This window comes from Pimephales promelas, chromosome 13, assembly GCF_988280905.1.
Source record: "Pimephales promelas chromosome 13, fPimPro1.hap1.1, whole genome shotgun sequence".
Lineage (NCBI taxonomy): Eukaryota > Metazoa > Chordata > Actinopteri > Cypriniformes > Leuciscidae > Pimephales > Pimephales promelas.
In genome coordinates this window covers 26829033-26842278 of record NC_142781.1, presented here as the reverse complement: position 1 = coordinate 26842278, position 13246 = coordinate 26829033, and the positions used below count along the sequence as shown (strand labels likewise).

The 13246-nt window shown below is 37.8% G+C and overlaps 1 protein-coding gene across 1 annotated transcript; it reads left to right on the top strand.

Moving 5' to 3' along the window:
* The first annotated feature begins 1410 nt into the window (after nt 1–1410).
* On the top strand, nt 1411–11475 carry LOC120493448 (lethal(3)malignant brain tumor-like protein 2). Its single transcript, XM_039692051.2, has 15 exons — nt 1411–2838; nt 3987–4101; nt 4178–4257; nt 4408–4513; nt 5350–5481; nt 6311–6399; nt 6496–6745; nt 7494–7570; nt 7839–7943; nt 8041–8188; nt 8312–8394; nt 10171–10405; nt 10493–10555; nt 10731–10916; nt 11012–11475. The coding sequence occupies exons 1-15, from the start codon at nt 2464–2466 to the stop codon at nt 11122–11124; spliced, it is 2157 nt and encodes a 718-aa protein (XP_039547985.1). The 5' UTR covers nt 1411–2463; the 3' UTR covers nt 11125–11475.
* Nucleotides 11476–13246: the final 1771 nt, after the last annotated feature.

The window sequence follows — 13246 nt, the reverse complement described above, 5'->3', positions numbered from 1 at the left end:
CACTCACAGATTGCATGACACCTTATATAAAATGAACGTTTACAAATCAGCTTATTACAGGAGGTGCACGTGTAACCTCCCTCATTTTGTTGCTGCTCCTCTGGTGTTATGGGTGATAATGAGCACAGTGTGAGTATGGGTGTAACAAGATTCAACTTCTCTCCGGGCCTCCGTCAAGCTATTAGCACATTTTGAATCACCACTCTGCAGTGCTGGCACTACCTCGAGAGCAACACTGCCGTCAGCGTATACAGTGACTGGTTGCATCAGGCCGTTCCTGCTTCCACCTTCATCTTTTACTCACCACACTTCCAGAACTCCCTGAAGGTGTCACATTAACTGTGTCCATAAGCCCAACTGGATGTGTAAGGACATGGAAGAGGTACCCACCCATGTCTGGGCTAGCTGGAGCTGTAAGGAGGCCTAATGAAAATGCCCCGAGGCCCTACTTTTCCTTCCCAAACATCAGTTTATCTATTCTAGACTGTGAAAGCCCTTTCTGCAGCACTTTTAAATGTAATGCTCAATACTTTAAGCCTCTGGAGGTCCTAAAATCAGATTAGATCTGAATGTTTCTAGTGATGTGTCCTGTTGTGTTCCTCAAGCAGAAACAGTAGAGCATGGCATTAGGTCATGTCATGTACAGTATTCAACTATTTGGTTGTATCACCTGATTAAAACAGTCAAAAAATGAATGTAAACACTTTAAAATGTTAACAACTGAAACTTATTTTAATACATTGTTCGTGACTAAAAAATATGCATTACATCAGTTTTGAAAAGAAATTTTTTTTAAAAGTTTGCCAATGACCTATATTTAGAATTTTGCACTGATTTAGCGCAACAGATTTATAAATGTCTAAACTGCATGTCTGTTGTTCTTGTAGTGTCCACTATGGTTTGCAGTGCTGCATGAGGAATGTATGAATGCTGAATGAATAGTAAAGTTTACCCAGTGATGGAGATAAGGAAATATGCTCAAGTCAGCAGGAGCAATTATAGATAGAACTGAAGATTTTATGCATAATAGTGCGCTAATCAATCATAAATTGGTGTATCTGCACTTTTTCACAAAAATCAACGCTGGGAAGATTCATGTTAATTAAAGGGTTATTCAAAATAAGGAGCAAGGAAAGGCTTGCAAAATCCAAGGAGCTGAAACAGAAGGGGTGTGTGTACAGCATCAGTGCAGGGAGTCTTCAGGAATCCCTTTTGTGCTTCTTGTCTTGAAAGAGAGAGAAAGGAGACAAAACAAGAAAAAATATTACATTATAGTAGTATAATACAGTTATTATAATACAGTTTTAGTATTTAGTGTGATTCCTCATTTATCCTGGTATGATTTTTTTTAATGGCTTGCTTTAACCTTACTTATAAACTTCCCTCTCCCATCAATCCATAAATCAGCTGAGCTGAAACATAATATAGACTGGAATAGTCAACAGAACCACAATGGCTAAAGAAACTCCACCCAAATGGTTTAGCTTGCTCAAATATGCATTCTAAAATTAATAGTTCAAATTAATTGATTTTTTTTCGTCGTTGTACATATACTAAGCCTTAAGAATGAAAAAAAACGAATATTATAATTTTACCACGAACTATCACACGCCCCAAAGTTATATTAAATCCCCGTTTTGAAGCGTTTACATCTAATTAGCTACACAACGATGGATAGAACTGCATTAATAGAACGGGTTTTGAATAGGCTGTTGGTGGTTTGTTGTGTGACCATATCATATGTGTGACTAACTTTTATCCAATAGCCTAACCTATCTCAGTCTAATCTCTATCTGATAATAACTTCCCATAAAACTACTAATTTTAGAGAGCAATAACTCGCATGCTTTAATACACAATTTAATCTGATTCAGATGTACTGATAAATATACAATCTTATTGTTTAAACGTCTTCCATTTTAAAAGTGCATCACTGTATCTACTTCTGAGGCGCTGCTGCTACTTCCGGGAACTATTGAGAGGCTTTTTTTATTGAGAAATAAATCCAAGTACAAAATACAGTATATAACAGGAATGCTTCACATGACAGATATCACATATATTGACAGATATCACATATATTGAAACATGTATAGGCTAAACAAATAAACAGGGATAACAAAAACAAAGGAGAGGAAGAAAAAACACGAGCCGTGGAGTTGTCACCACCTCTCTCTCTCTACACGGCTCTGGTCTTCTCTGTCTAAAGGAAATTGCGTACGTGCATGGTAACCGCTGATTGGTCAACATGGTTGCCAGAAAAAAACTCCTTTTACCAATGAGAAACCGTTCGGCGCGCGTGGCGCGTCATTTTAAGTCACGAGAGGGAGTCGTAGTCGTTTCCTGCCTGGCTCTGTGTTTGTTTGCTCAGTTCGCGCACACACGCCGAGTAGGTTGATATTCAGAACGGTCGTGGTCCAGTGTGTTTTCGGTAGTTATTGTATATTTGAATTTATCATCGGGATGGTAAATTATTGTGTTTGTGGAGGTTGCACAAACTCCAACCTGACAGGACATCGAGTCCACAGATTTCCTAGCAAGAAAAAGGACGGTGCTGTCTTCCGTGCCTGGGTGCGTTTTGTGCAGGTGAAGAGACGGGACTTCACTTCTGCATCTGTTACGCAAAACGCGGTAGTGTGTAGGTTTCACTTTAGACAGGATGATTATGATCCCAGCGATATAATGAAGTTCAAAATGGGATGCCGAAGCAAGAAGCAGGTGAGACTCAAGGCTGGTGCGGTTCCTTCAGTGCACGCAGCACCTTCATCGGGTCCGTCGTCAGCACGTAGTTCGGCCGCCGTCGGAGAAGCACTTGGACGAAAACGTGAACGGTGCACCGTATGTATTGTTTTAATTAATTTTTTTTTTTATCATTTGCTAACTTCAAAATCTCTATGAGAAGAAAACCCAGAGTGGCCGCTTAACCTCAACAGTTTGCATCAGTGCAGTGAGTATCTGAGTATCTTTGTTTCGTTTGTAGACTCTTTGAAAAAGCCTAAAGCTTGAATAACGTTACAGGTCATAGGTTTGGAATAATTAAGATTTTCACCAAGGCTGAATTATGTGATCCAAAACACAGAAAAAAAAATACAATATTGTGAAATATAATTACAATGTTAAATAACAATATCCTTTTATTTCATAGGAGCAGCACATTGGGTTTTTTCACAATGTCTTTTCACCATCAAACATTGCTGTTCTTTAGCTTGTATCATAAATAAACGTGACACCATTCTCAGACAGAGCTATTGTTGTGACATTTTTATAGTTGGCTTTCAAGTACTTCAGAAGTTAGGACACCATTGGAGTTGTCCTAAAGTTAAGTTTTTAAGTTTTTTTTTTTTTGTGTGTGGAGTTAAGATGCTTCTGTAATACCATTTTCCCATCCATAGTTTAGATAAGATTATGCACTTAAGAAATGTCATTCTGTAATAGTTTTTGTCCTTAAAGGGTTAGTTCACCCAAAAATGAAAATTAAGTCATTAATTACTCACCCCCATGCTGTTCCAGCCCCGTAAGACCTTCGTTCATCTTCGGAACACAAATAAAGATATTTTTGATTGAATCTTAGAGCTGGATCAGTCCTACATAGACTGCCTAAGGGACTGGCTCTTGACGGCCCATAAAGTCATTAAAGAAAAGGTTTAAATATTCCATGTGCCTACAGCGGCTCAATTATAAGTTTATCAAGCGACGAGACTACTTTTTGTGCGAAAAAAAACATAAATAACGACTTTATTCGACTATTCCATTACTTCCTTATGCAGATAATGATGGAACAGGTGATTCAGGAACCCTTATACTGTATTAATGAACTAACACAAGTACATAGAAAAGTATACAGTATTTAAACCCCACACAATTTCATGTGTCAAATTTCAACTCCAAAAAAATCCTCAATTCTTGCATGGCTCCAATTGGGATTTTCTGGCATAGAATTATATACATATTCATTCAAACATTAATTGAATTTTCTTTGTATTTAGGGAAGGCCACCCATAAGGAAGTCATCACACAAACTGTATCTAAAATCACAGACTGATGCTCTACAGTCAAAGGCCAATGTGCAGCATCAGAAGAGCAGAACATTTGGACAAAATGGTAAGAAAAAAACAGTAAGCTTTACAATTGTAATTTTGGCTGTTTTAAATTTTAAATTGCCCTGTCTTCTTCCAAGCTACTTTGGCTGGATTTGACTGGGGTAGTTACCTTGAGAAGAGTGGCTTCCTCGCTGCCCCTGTGTCCTGCTTCAGACACGTGAGTGATTTTTATCCACCAAGTTCTTGTTGAAATGTACCTGTAAAATAAATGTGGTGGATGTAATAACATATTACATGATGTGTAAATTTCCTTCACATTACTTTTCCTATTGCATTATTATAATGGTCATTATTGTACATTTCACAGGCGCCACTCTGTTCTCAATGGGACGACATCTTTGTGGGGTTAAAAGTGGAGGTTTTGAACACCCATACAGCCTTGTACTGGATCGCCACTGTTGTACAGCTTACCGGTATATAAAATCTTATTTCCTCCATCACTGCTGAATACAATATTATATATTTTATTACATCTTTTAAAATACGAATATATTATCTTTAAAATTACACTACCGTTCAAAAGTTTGGGATTAAGACTTTTAAAAAAAGTAATATTGTAAACTATTTAAATTTGAAGAACGGGATTGTTCTTGTAAAAAATTTTACTTATTTTGTATTCTGGGAAACATGTTGAGTTGCTTCTGTAGCTTCTAAAGGGCTGTGCTAAATGAAGAAGAAAAAAAGAACAAAATAAGAAAATCTTCGTCATGTTCAAAATTTTTCACCCCCGGCTCTTAATCCATTGTGTTTCCTTCTCGAGCGTCTGTGAATTTCTTCACCTTTTGTAAATAGTTGCGTATGAGAAGTTGTTCTCGGTTTGAAAAGATGAATATAATATTTATATTTTATAGTTATTTAATTTTAATTTATTTAAGTTTTGTTTTTGCAGTCTGAATAAAATGTAATGAGTTAAACAGACTGGTTAACAGAAAATAAATATACAAAAGCAATAAAGAAACAATACTCATTAAATAACACAATAGTCTTTCTAATTAAAAACAAAAAATATAGTGTACTGTGATTCATAAACTTATGACTCTGGACAGGTGACAGAGGAAACAGGTGACAGTTTTGGAAATTATTGGTAAATTTAAACCAAGAGCTTTTAAAGTTCCACATTCACAGAGTAGTTCGGAATTTAATAAATGTTATTTTAATGAAACATTAATTTTTATTGTGGGGATTAATAGGATGTTGTGTGATAAATTCATTCTGTCTGTCATATTTTGTTGTGATGCGTTTCTCTCAGGCTATAAAGCTCTTCTGCGCCTTGAAGGCTTTGAGGATAACAGCCATGACCTGTGGTGTAACTTAGGAACAGCTGATGTTCATCCTATAGGCTGGTGTGCACTGAATAACCAGCTCCTGGTCCTTCCTCAAGGTGAATGTTTACACTAAGTCATTAGTAGGGATGTCACGATTCTCCAAATCCAAATCCAAGGTCACGGTTCGATTCGATTTTTACATTTAAATCACTGGTTGCAATGCCATTTTTTGACTAGACTTTTATGCATTATATTATCTGTCCTTTGTTCGCAATGTACCACACTACATTGTCAAATTTAAAACATTTATTAACAACATAGTGCTAATGATATAACAACTATATCTTTAGTCAATTGGAAACAAGCAAAATAATCTGCCATCTAGTTTCTCTTTTGTAACTGCAGTCTTCATAGAAGACATTCAAGTTCACAAAACAAACAAACAGTTGTTGGTTTAACAGATCTAAGTTTTTTGTGGTGCCTGTGCAGATGCCCTGCCATGTTAGTCATGCTGCCAGTGGAAGAATATGGTACACGCACATAGCCGAGCTTGCAAACTGTGGCTTTTTTGAAGTGCGAACGTTGAACGTGAATGCGAACATTGTCAACGTAACTCGCTGGGAATCCAAAATACTTCCACACCGGCGACTTCAATGAAAGAGTAGACGAGTCGATGGGTCTCCTGCATCTGCAGTTGCCATGCTATCTTTTGACTGGCTGTAGCTAATTTAGAGGAGGTTGACTCGCAGCACTTCAACACACATTTTTTTTTCTGCTTGGCACGTGACCGAATGTAGCATGGGGGTATGGCAGCATCGATTCCATTTTTAAAATTTTTTTTTATTCTAAGTTCGAGATTGTGACTTAATTCGGTCGAAATCGTGACACCCTTAGTCATTAGCTTTAAATGCCATAAAAATCTTGACCATTTTGTTTGTCCTACAGAGTTCCACCAGCATATTAAAGACTGGAAATCCTACCTGACGGAGAGACTAGTTGGAGCACACACACTTCCTGTTGACTTTCATGTCAAGGTAAAGGCAATGGAAAATTAGTAATCAATTGACACCATCTGATTTTCTTTAATTTCTGCATAACTGTCTTCTCTTTCCCGTCTGTATGTGTTTCAGTTGGCAGACAGTTTGAGGTTTCCATTCAGACAGGGGGTTCGTGTGGAGGTGGTCGATCGCTCACATGTGAGCCGTACCCGTTTGGCAGTGGTGGATACTGTCATAGGAGGGCGACTTAGACTGCTGTATGAGGATGGGGGACTGGGACCCTTAGGCGAGGTGCTCTCAGATTTCTGGTGTCACATGCAGAGTCCTCTAGTACACCCTGTCGGCTGGTCTGAAAGAGTGGGGCACTCAATCAAAGCAACAGGTGAGAAGAAACTGGCATCTATAGATTGAGTCAAGCCTAGAAACTCACAGATAGACAATGTCGGGACAAACATGAAGAGTCTGAAACCTTTACATGAGATGAAAAATATAGAGCTTCGCATAGGATGTGGGGAGGGGTAAAATGAGATATTGTGGCCATGGATTTTATTCCATTTTTGTTTGTAATTCAATTTGTTAATGCTAAGGGGAGGATGGAAAGGAAGTTTATGGAAGTACATATGTAAATAATGGTTATCTTGTATATTTGTTCCATAAATATATGTTAAAAAAACTAGGGTTCCCATAATATCATATTTTCCCCTTTTTAGTTCAATGGTTGTCAGTCGTGGGAATGATTACACTGAAATTAATAGAATTAAAAAAAAGTAAAAAATGTTTCAATTCGCCGAATTGAAAAAGGAGCTACGTTTTGTTACCAAATTTTCAGTAGTAGTGCTTTACACTACTTTTTACCCGAAAAAATAGTTCCGGTACTGTAATACTTTGTAACGCGTTACACACAACACTTGTGCCAACCTTGGTGGGGCTTGATTTAAAAAAAAAAAAAGGGATTTTTAAAAAACTAAATATTTTTGTATGGAGGCCCCCAAAAAAAAAAACGTGGAACAAAACTAAACATTTGTGTAAAATAAAATAGCTTTTGTTTTTTCCATATTAAAACAACTCCACTCTGTCTTTTTGTCAGTTGGTTATTTGTAATGATGTCATGCATGATTTTTCTGACACAGATAAAAATGTCAACATGGGTAGCCATCCGGCATTTCATAAAGTCCTTCAAAACAGTGTGCCAGATCAGTTTAATAAGGTTAGTACGTACACCGTGAACTAAAATACTTACATTTTGTGTTAATGTTAGTTTAACAATCTTATGTAATGTAATCATCTAGTATGTGTAAGTGAGGATAGGAGCAGGCTTCACACAATGTACAGTATACATTAATAAACTTTAAGAGTGCTGGCCTGGATGATTAGAATACGAACAAATAAAAAGAACAAATGCATAGTGCGTCCTCCATCCTCATTTTCATATTCTAATCATCTAGTACGGATAATTTCTTGCTTTATCCAAACAGTTGAGGACCGTTTACATGGGAAATAAATTCTTTGAGGAAGGCATGAAACTTGAAGCAATTGATCCTCTAAACCTTGGGAACATCTGTGTTGCGTCAGTCCGTAAGGTACGATACAGCCACTATTTATTTACATTTTTAAATGAAAATTGAACATTACCTTGTTGAAAGTAATTGCACTGATCTGGCTTATTTTATCACTTAGGTGTTGCTGGATGGATACATCATGGTAGGCATTGATGGTGTCGAGATCGCTGATGGTTCTGACTGGTTCTGCTACCATGCCAGCTCACATGCCATTTTACCTGTTGGATATTGCGAGAGCAACGACATATCTCTTACTCTACCTCCTGGTAATGTGCTCAACCGATTATATCAGTGGGCTTTTTGAAATTTGAAAAATCAATATTGAAGCTAAAGAGCCTTTATTTGCAATTTCATACAGTGTTTGTTGAGATTGTTTCCTTTCTCATCAGGTTATGATCATGCCACTTTCACATGGACAAAATATTTAGAAGAAACAGGAACTGTAGCTGCTCCACGAAGACTTTTCAACACGGTAAACCATTTATTTCGACAATTGAGTCGCATACAATGTGTTACTGCATCCGTGGGTTTAAATAGCTGCAGTCCGTAGCTTTTTTGGGTTAATAATTATCCAAAGTACATATTTAAGAAAATGCATAACCAGCTAGTGTTCAAAACTATCTGCTTGCCTTAGCTTGATTCAAAGTGGTAAGCTTGTAATAATGTTTTTAATTCCAGTGGTACTGGTTGGATTTCCGCATGAGATTGGAGCATGCCTTTGTGGCAATTACATCACATCTGTTCACATAAAGGAGTCTTGGCTAGTATAAGCTATATTGTATAGGATAAGTTACATGTAGTCATACAGTGCTGACGTTGTTAACATTAACAATTTGAAAACAAAGAATAATTTGCACGGTTTTGCGTGATATGATAACTTATAAGTGATTGTTAGATTTAATCGGCTTGATTTACTGTAATGTCAGAACCAGAACAAATGTGGATGTTTCCTACTAGTTTACATGACATTTTACGGTGAAATTTCTAATGTTGGTCATATTTCCAAAAAGAATAATTTGTGATTTTGAATGCCTGCATCCACATCGGTGCGGTGACTGACAGCCTCACACTCTCCTCAAACATTGTATTCATCCGCGCTGTGCCGTGTCGAGGGTGTTGAAAGGTGCCATCTGGAACTAAAAATCAAAAAATATTCCATATTCCATAACAGATGGGGGCAGTATACCTCCAGAAAATGTGTTGTGCCGCTGCCGCACGCACTCACGTCTTCAAACAACACAAACGAGCGCTGTTTTGCTCTCTTTCTCCGCATATTATTCAAATCATTTGACACGATAGTAAAAGGTCGGAAGACCGCAGTTTCACGTGGAGCATTTGGAGATTTTTAGAGATCAGAGACTAAATGAACAACATCTCAACACTAAATGATGAAGAATGACTCATAGACGCCTGTCTCAAAAACAAGCTGTTGCATTTCGACGATATGGGAAAATAAAAGCCTGCAGGCTATTATTTTAAGTTTACGGTATTCGTTTTGTTCATATTACACTTTTATTGTTAGTTTGAATTAATTTGACTGACAGCATTCGCTGCTGCCAGCTCTCACGAATTCACCGTGAGACACATGCAATTAACACTTAGCAAGCAGGTTAGTTAAGCTCTCAGATTCTGTCAATTTTATTATGCAATTCAAACAATAAATACCGTTTTGGCGCTTGTACATGTTACACCACAGATCCCTAGCGCACGTGAACCGATCATCTCTACTAGCTAATGGAAAAAGAACCCGAACACTGTTGAAAGATACAGTATGCTACAACTTACCAAAATGTATTCCTCATGTATAATGTCAACCAATCATTTTTGAACTCTTCCCTGAACTGAAATGTAGTAATGGGCTGTATTTCCACACGACTGACATCAGGTTTAAGTACACACACAAGCCAGCGCGACTCGCTCGTGTAGTGCAGTTTGGCTGGTGGTAACGTTGCCCGGCCGCATACCGCCTCCCATGGCCGGAACTGGTATTACGACACCTGCCGGGCCGGGGCTAGTAATTTAGCATGCTAATTTAGGTTTATATCTTGGCAGCACTATAACTTGTCAGTTTTTTAATTACATCATTGCACTTATTTCTTCTCATTCTTTTGATGCGTGTAGCTCATTTTTGGGATATTTTTACCTCAATTATTACATATGGCACCTTTAAGACAAAGAGGAAAATTGCAGACTGCAGCTTTAATGCGTTTTAAGCTATTTTGTGCTCCCTCCCTTATGTCTTTCCCAGGATGATGTAGGCCACGGCTTTACCTCGGGTATGAAGCTGGAGGCAGTGGACCTCATGGAGCCCCGGCTGGTGTGTGTGGCCACTGTTAGGCGCTGCGTAGGCCGGCTTCTCCTTCTCCACTTTGATGGCTGGGGGCCTGAGTTTGATCAGTGGGTAGACTGTCAGTCCCCTGAAATTTATCCTGTTGGCTGGTGTGAAATCACTGGCTACCAGCTGCAGCCACCCATCGGACCAGGTAGATTATTGTAATTTTGACAATATTCATAAACAAAATGCGCACTCCAAAATTTGGTTTTCATGTTATATTGTGCTCTTTGTGTAGAACCTCAGGGCCAGGAACCCTCGAACACAAGCAAAAAGGGAAAACCTTTTATGGGGAAAAGGAGTATGTTTTACTTCAATTTATTCTTAGTTTCTTCTTTAAAGAATAAATATTAAATATTTAATTTTAAATGATAAACAAAGCACATGATGGTTACTGTCGTTAAATTTCCTTTGAATAGATGTGCTTTTTATTATCTTTCCCTCATTCTCTTACTATTCTGTATTTATTACTGTAGAACGAAGATTTGTAAAGAAAAACACAAGTAAATGCACATCTAAAACCCAGCCCACTCAGCATAATGAGAATCCAGTGATGAATCGACCACCGGGGGCACCAAACGTCTCAAATCAAGAACAAGAGGCAGGCAAATCCTCCATCGCGGCCCCCATCTTACAAATAAAGGCTGAACCTGAGGACGAAAGTATGTAGCATTTATTTCCAATATAAAATGCATTTATTTTTTCAAATGTAGTTCTTACATGGCTTCCCCGTCTCTCTCATACACAATTATTGCAGTAAAAGTGAAGGTGGAGGAAATGGAAATCCCCATATTATCCAGTGTACAAAGCAAAGAATGCGCCGACCCAGCGGCCATAACAATCTTCAAACAGGAAAACGTCTCTGTTTAGCCCACCACCTGTAGTTCTCAGTGATCACTACTTTTTACATTTTTTTTTTTTTTTAAATAACACTGGTAGTTATTTAATTAACCAAGCTGTTAGTGTAAAACCTTTTAAGACATTGTTATTTTTATACAGTACACATTTTTTGCATTTTGCATCTTGTATTAGTTATGTTAAGACATTTTCTGAATTTTTCATTGCATAATTGGAAGAGACTGAATTAAAATGACAAATTTAAATTCGTTCTATATTTGATCATTAAGGTCCTTGCACACTGAGTCTGAAATTCTCGATCAAACGCTTGCCTTGCTCTGTTCTGTGGTGCACGTTCGTGACTCTCCTGTTCGAACTCGTTCAACAAAATGAACAAATCTTTTTCCGAATCAATTTGTTCGTTTCTTTCGCCAAATGAACCAAATGACTCGGAAAAGATTTTTTCATTTTGATGAACGAGTTCGAACAGGAGTGCGTTACAGAACAGAGCAAGGCGAGCGTTTGAGCTTATAAAACTTAAACTTTGTTATTTATTTATAAAACTAGTGATCGTTTCGCTTGATAAGACCCTTATTCATTGTCTGTTTAAAGCCCTTTGAACAAGTTTGCAGTTTGTACTTAAAGTTTCTTTTGGAACTTGAACCGTCTGGTTCCCACTAAAGTCCATTATATGGAGAAAAATCAATTAATTTCATCAATCAACTTAATTTTTTTTTCGACTGAAGAAAGAAAGACATGGACATCTTGGATGACATGGGGGTGAGTAAATTATCAGCAAAAGTTTTTTCAAAAGTGAACTACTCCTTTAAGTTTACCAAGTGACGAGAATACTTTTTTTTGTTTATAGATTGTTCTTTAGTGTTTTTAATGTTCTTTCTCTTAACTACTTTTTGACATCAGGAGTTGTCAAAGATTGTTCTTTTTGAAGTATATTCTTAAAGAGAAGTGCATTTAAGGTTTGACTCTTTACATGCTGAGTACTTGTTTCGCCAAATAGCAACCGCCAGCAAAGAGGCAGAAAATAACAAGCTCTCTTTTGTAGTCATGACTGTGCTTTCATTATTCAAATCCTCCTCATCTTCCAGCTCCAAAAAGAGACATTTGGCACATGGCTCTTGGAAAACAATGAGCAGAATGTCAGGACAGGCTTCTTCCAGTTACTTGCATTGTTCTAGCCAGCTGACTTGTATTCCCTTCACCTCATTATCGGACAGCAGCACCCTCAGGTTAGGTGTCTTAATCAAAACACTCCACTAATGCAATGAAATCGAGGATAATCTAAAAACGCCTATTTTCGACTCTGGTATAAAGAATAGCCTGTGGACATGTTACGGCACGGCAGTGATAAAAGCAAATGAGAAAGGCAGTGGGCGCCTGTTTTTGGGTCCAGCTTTCATTGGCCTACTCTGTTTTTGTTTTGTAAATGTTTCACTGCAAATGGCCCCTTGCAGGAAAAATACCAAATTTATCATAATCACATAAGTTCATGGAGATGGAAAAAAATGAATTACAGATCCTCTGCCTTGAAGTAGGGTTTCCTCGCTTATTGGGCAGAGCACCTGCTGTCCTCTTGTAATGGCTTTTGAGAGAAGATGCACAGTTTTCTGTATTGGATATGGCCTATCGTAGATCTGTGGACGGGCACACATATTAAGTAGACGGGGTAAGGTATCCGTTCTTGTGGTTAAACTTAGGATCCAGCTTATCTGACTACTGTTACATTAGGTGAATAAGGATTCTTATTTTATTCCAATTTCAGCATTCCATCATCCCAGGGATTTTATATTCCATGATTGTTTAGTTCTCTTTTGTCCTCTCACGCTGTCAGGACACCGTGATAAATGGTAGGTAGGAATTAACTGGGAAAGATGGAGGAATCCGTTCTCATTTCCACCGTTGAGTTGCTAATCCCCAGCTGACATGCTCTGTGGACGTCTGCTCTGCAACGATTCTTCCTTTAGAGTGTCAGAAATCCTATTTCACACAGTCTTACTATACTTCATTATGTATGACATGCCTGAGAGATAAAAATGGACGGCGTGCAGCCATTCAGGCATTCTGTCTCTTTTGTAAAACATCACTGAGGCAAAACAAGAAATTGCCAATATTGTTGAGAATATAACAAATAGTGAGA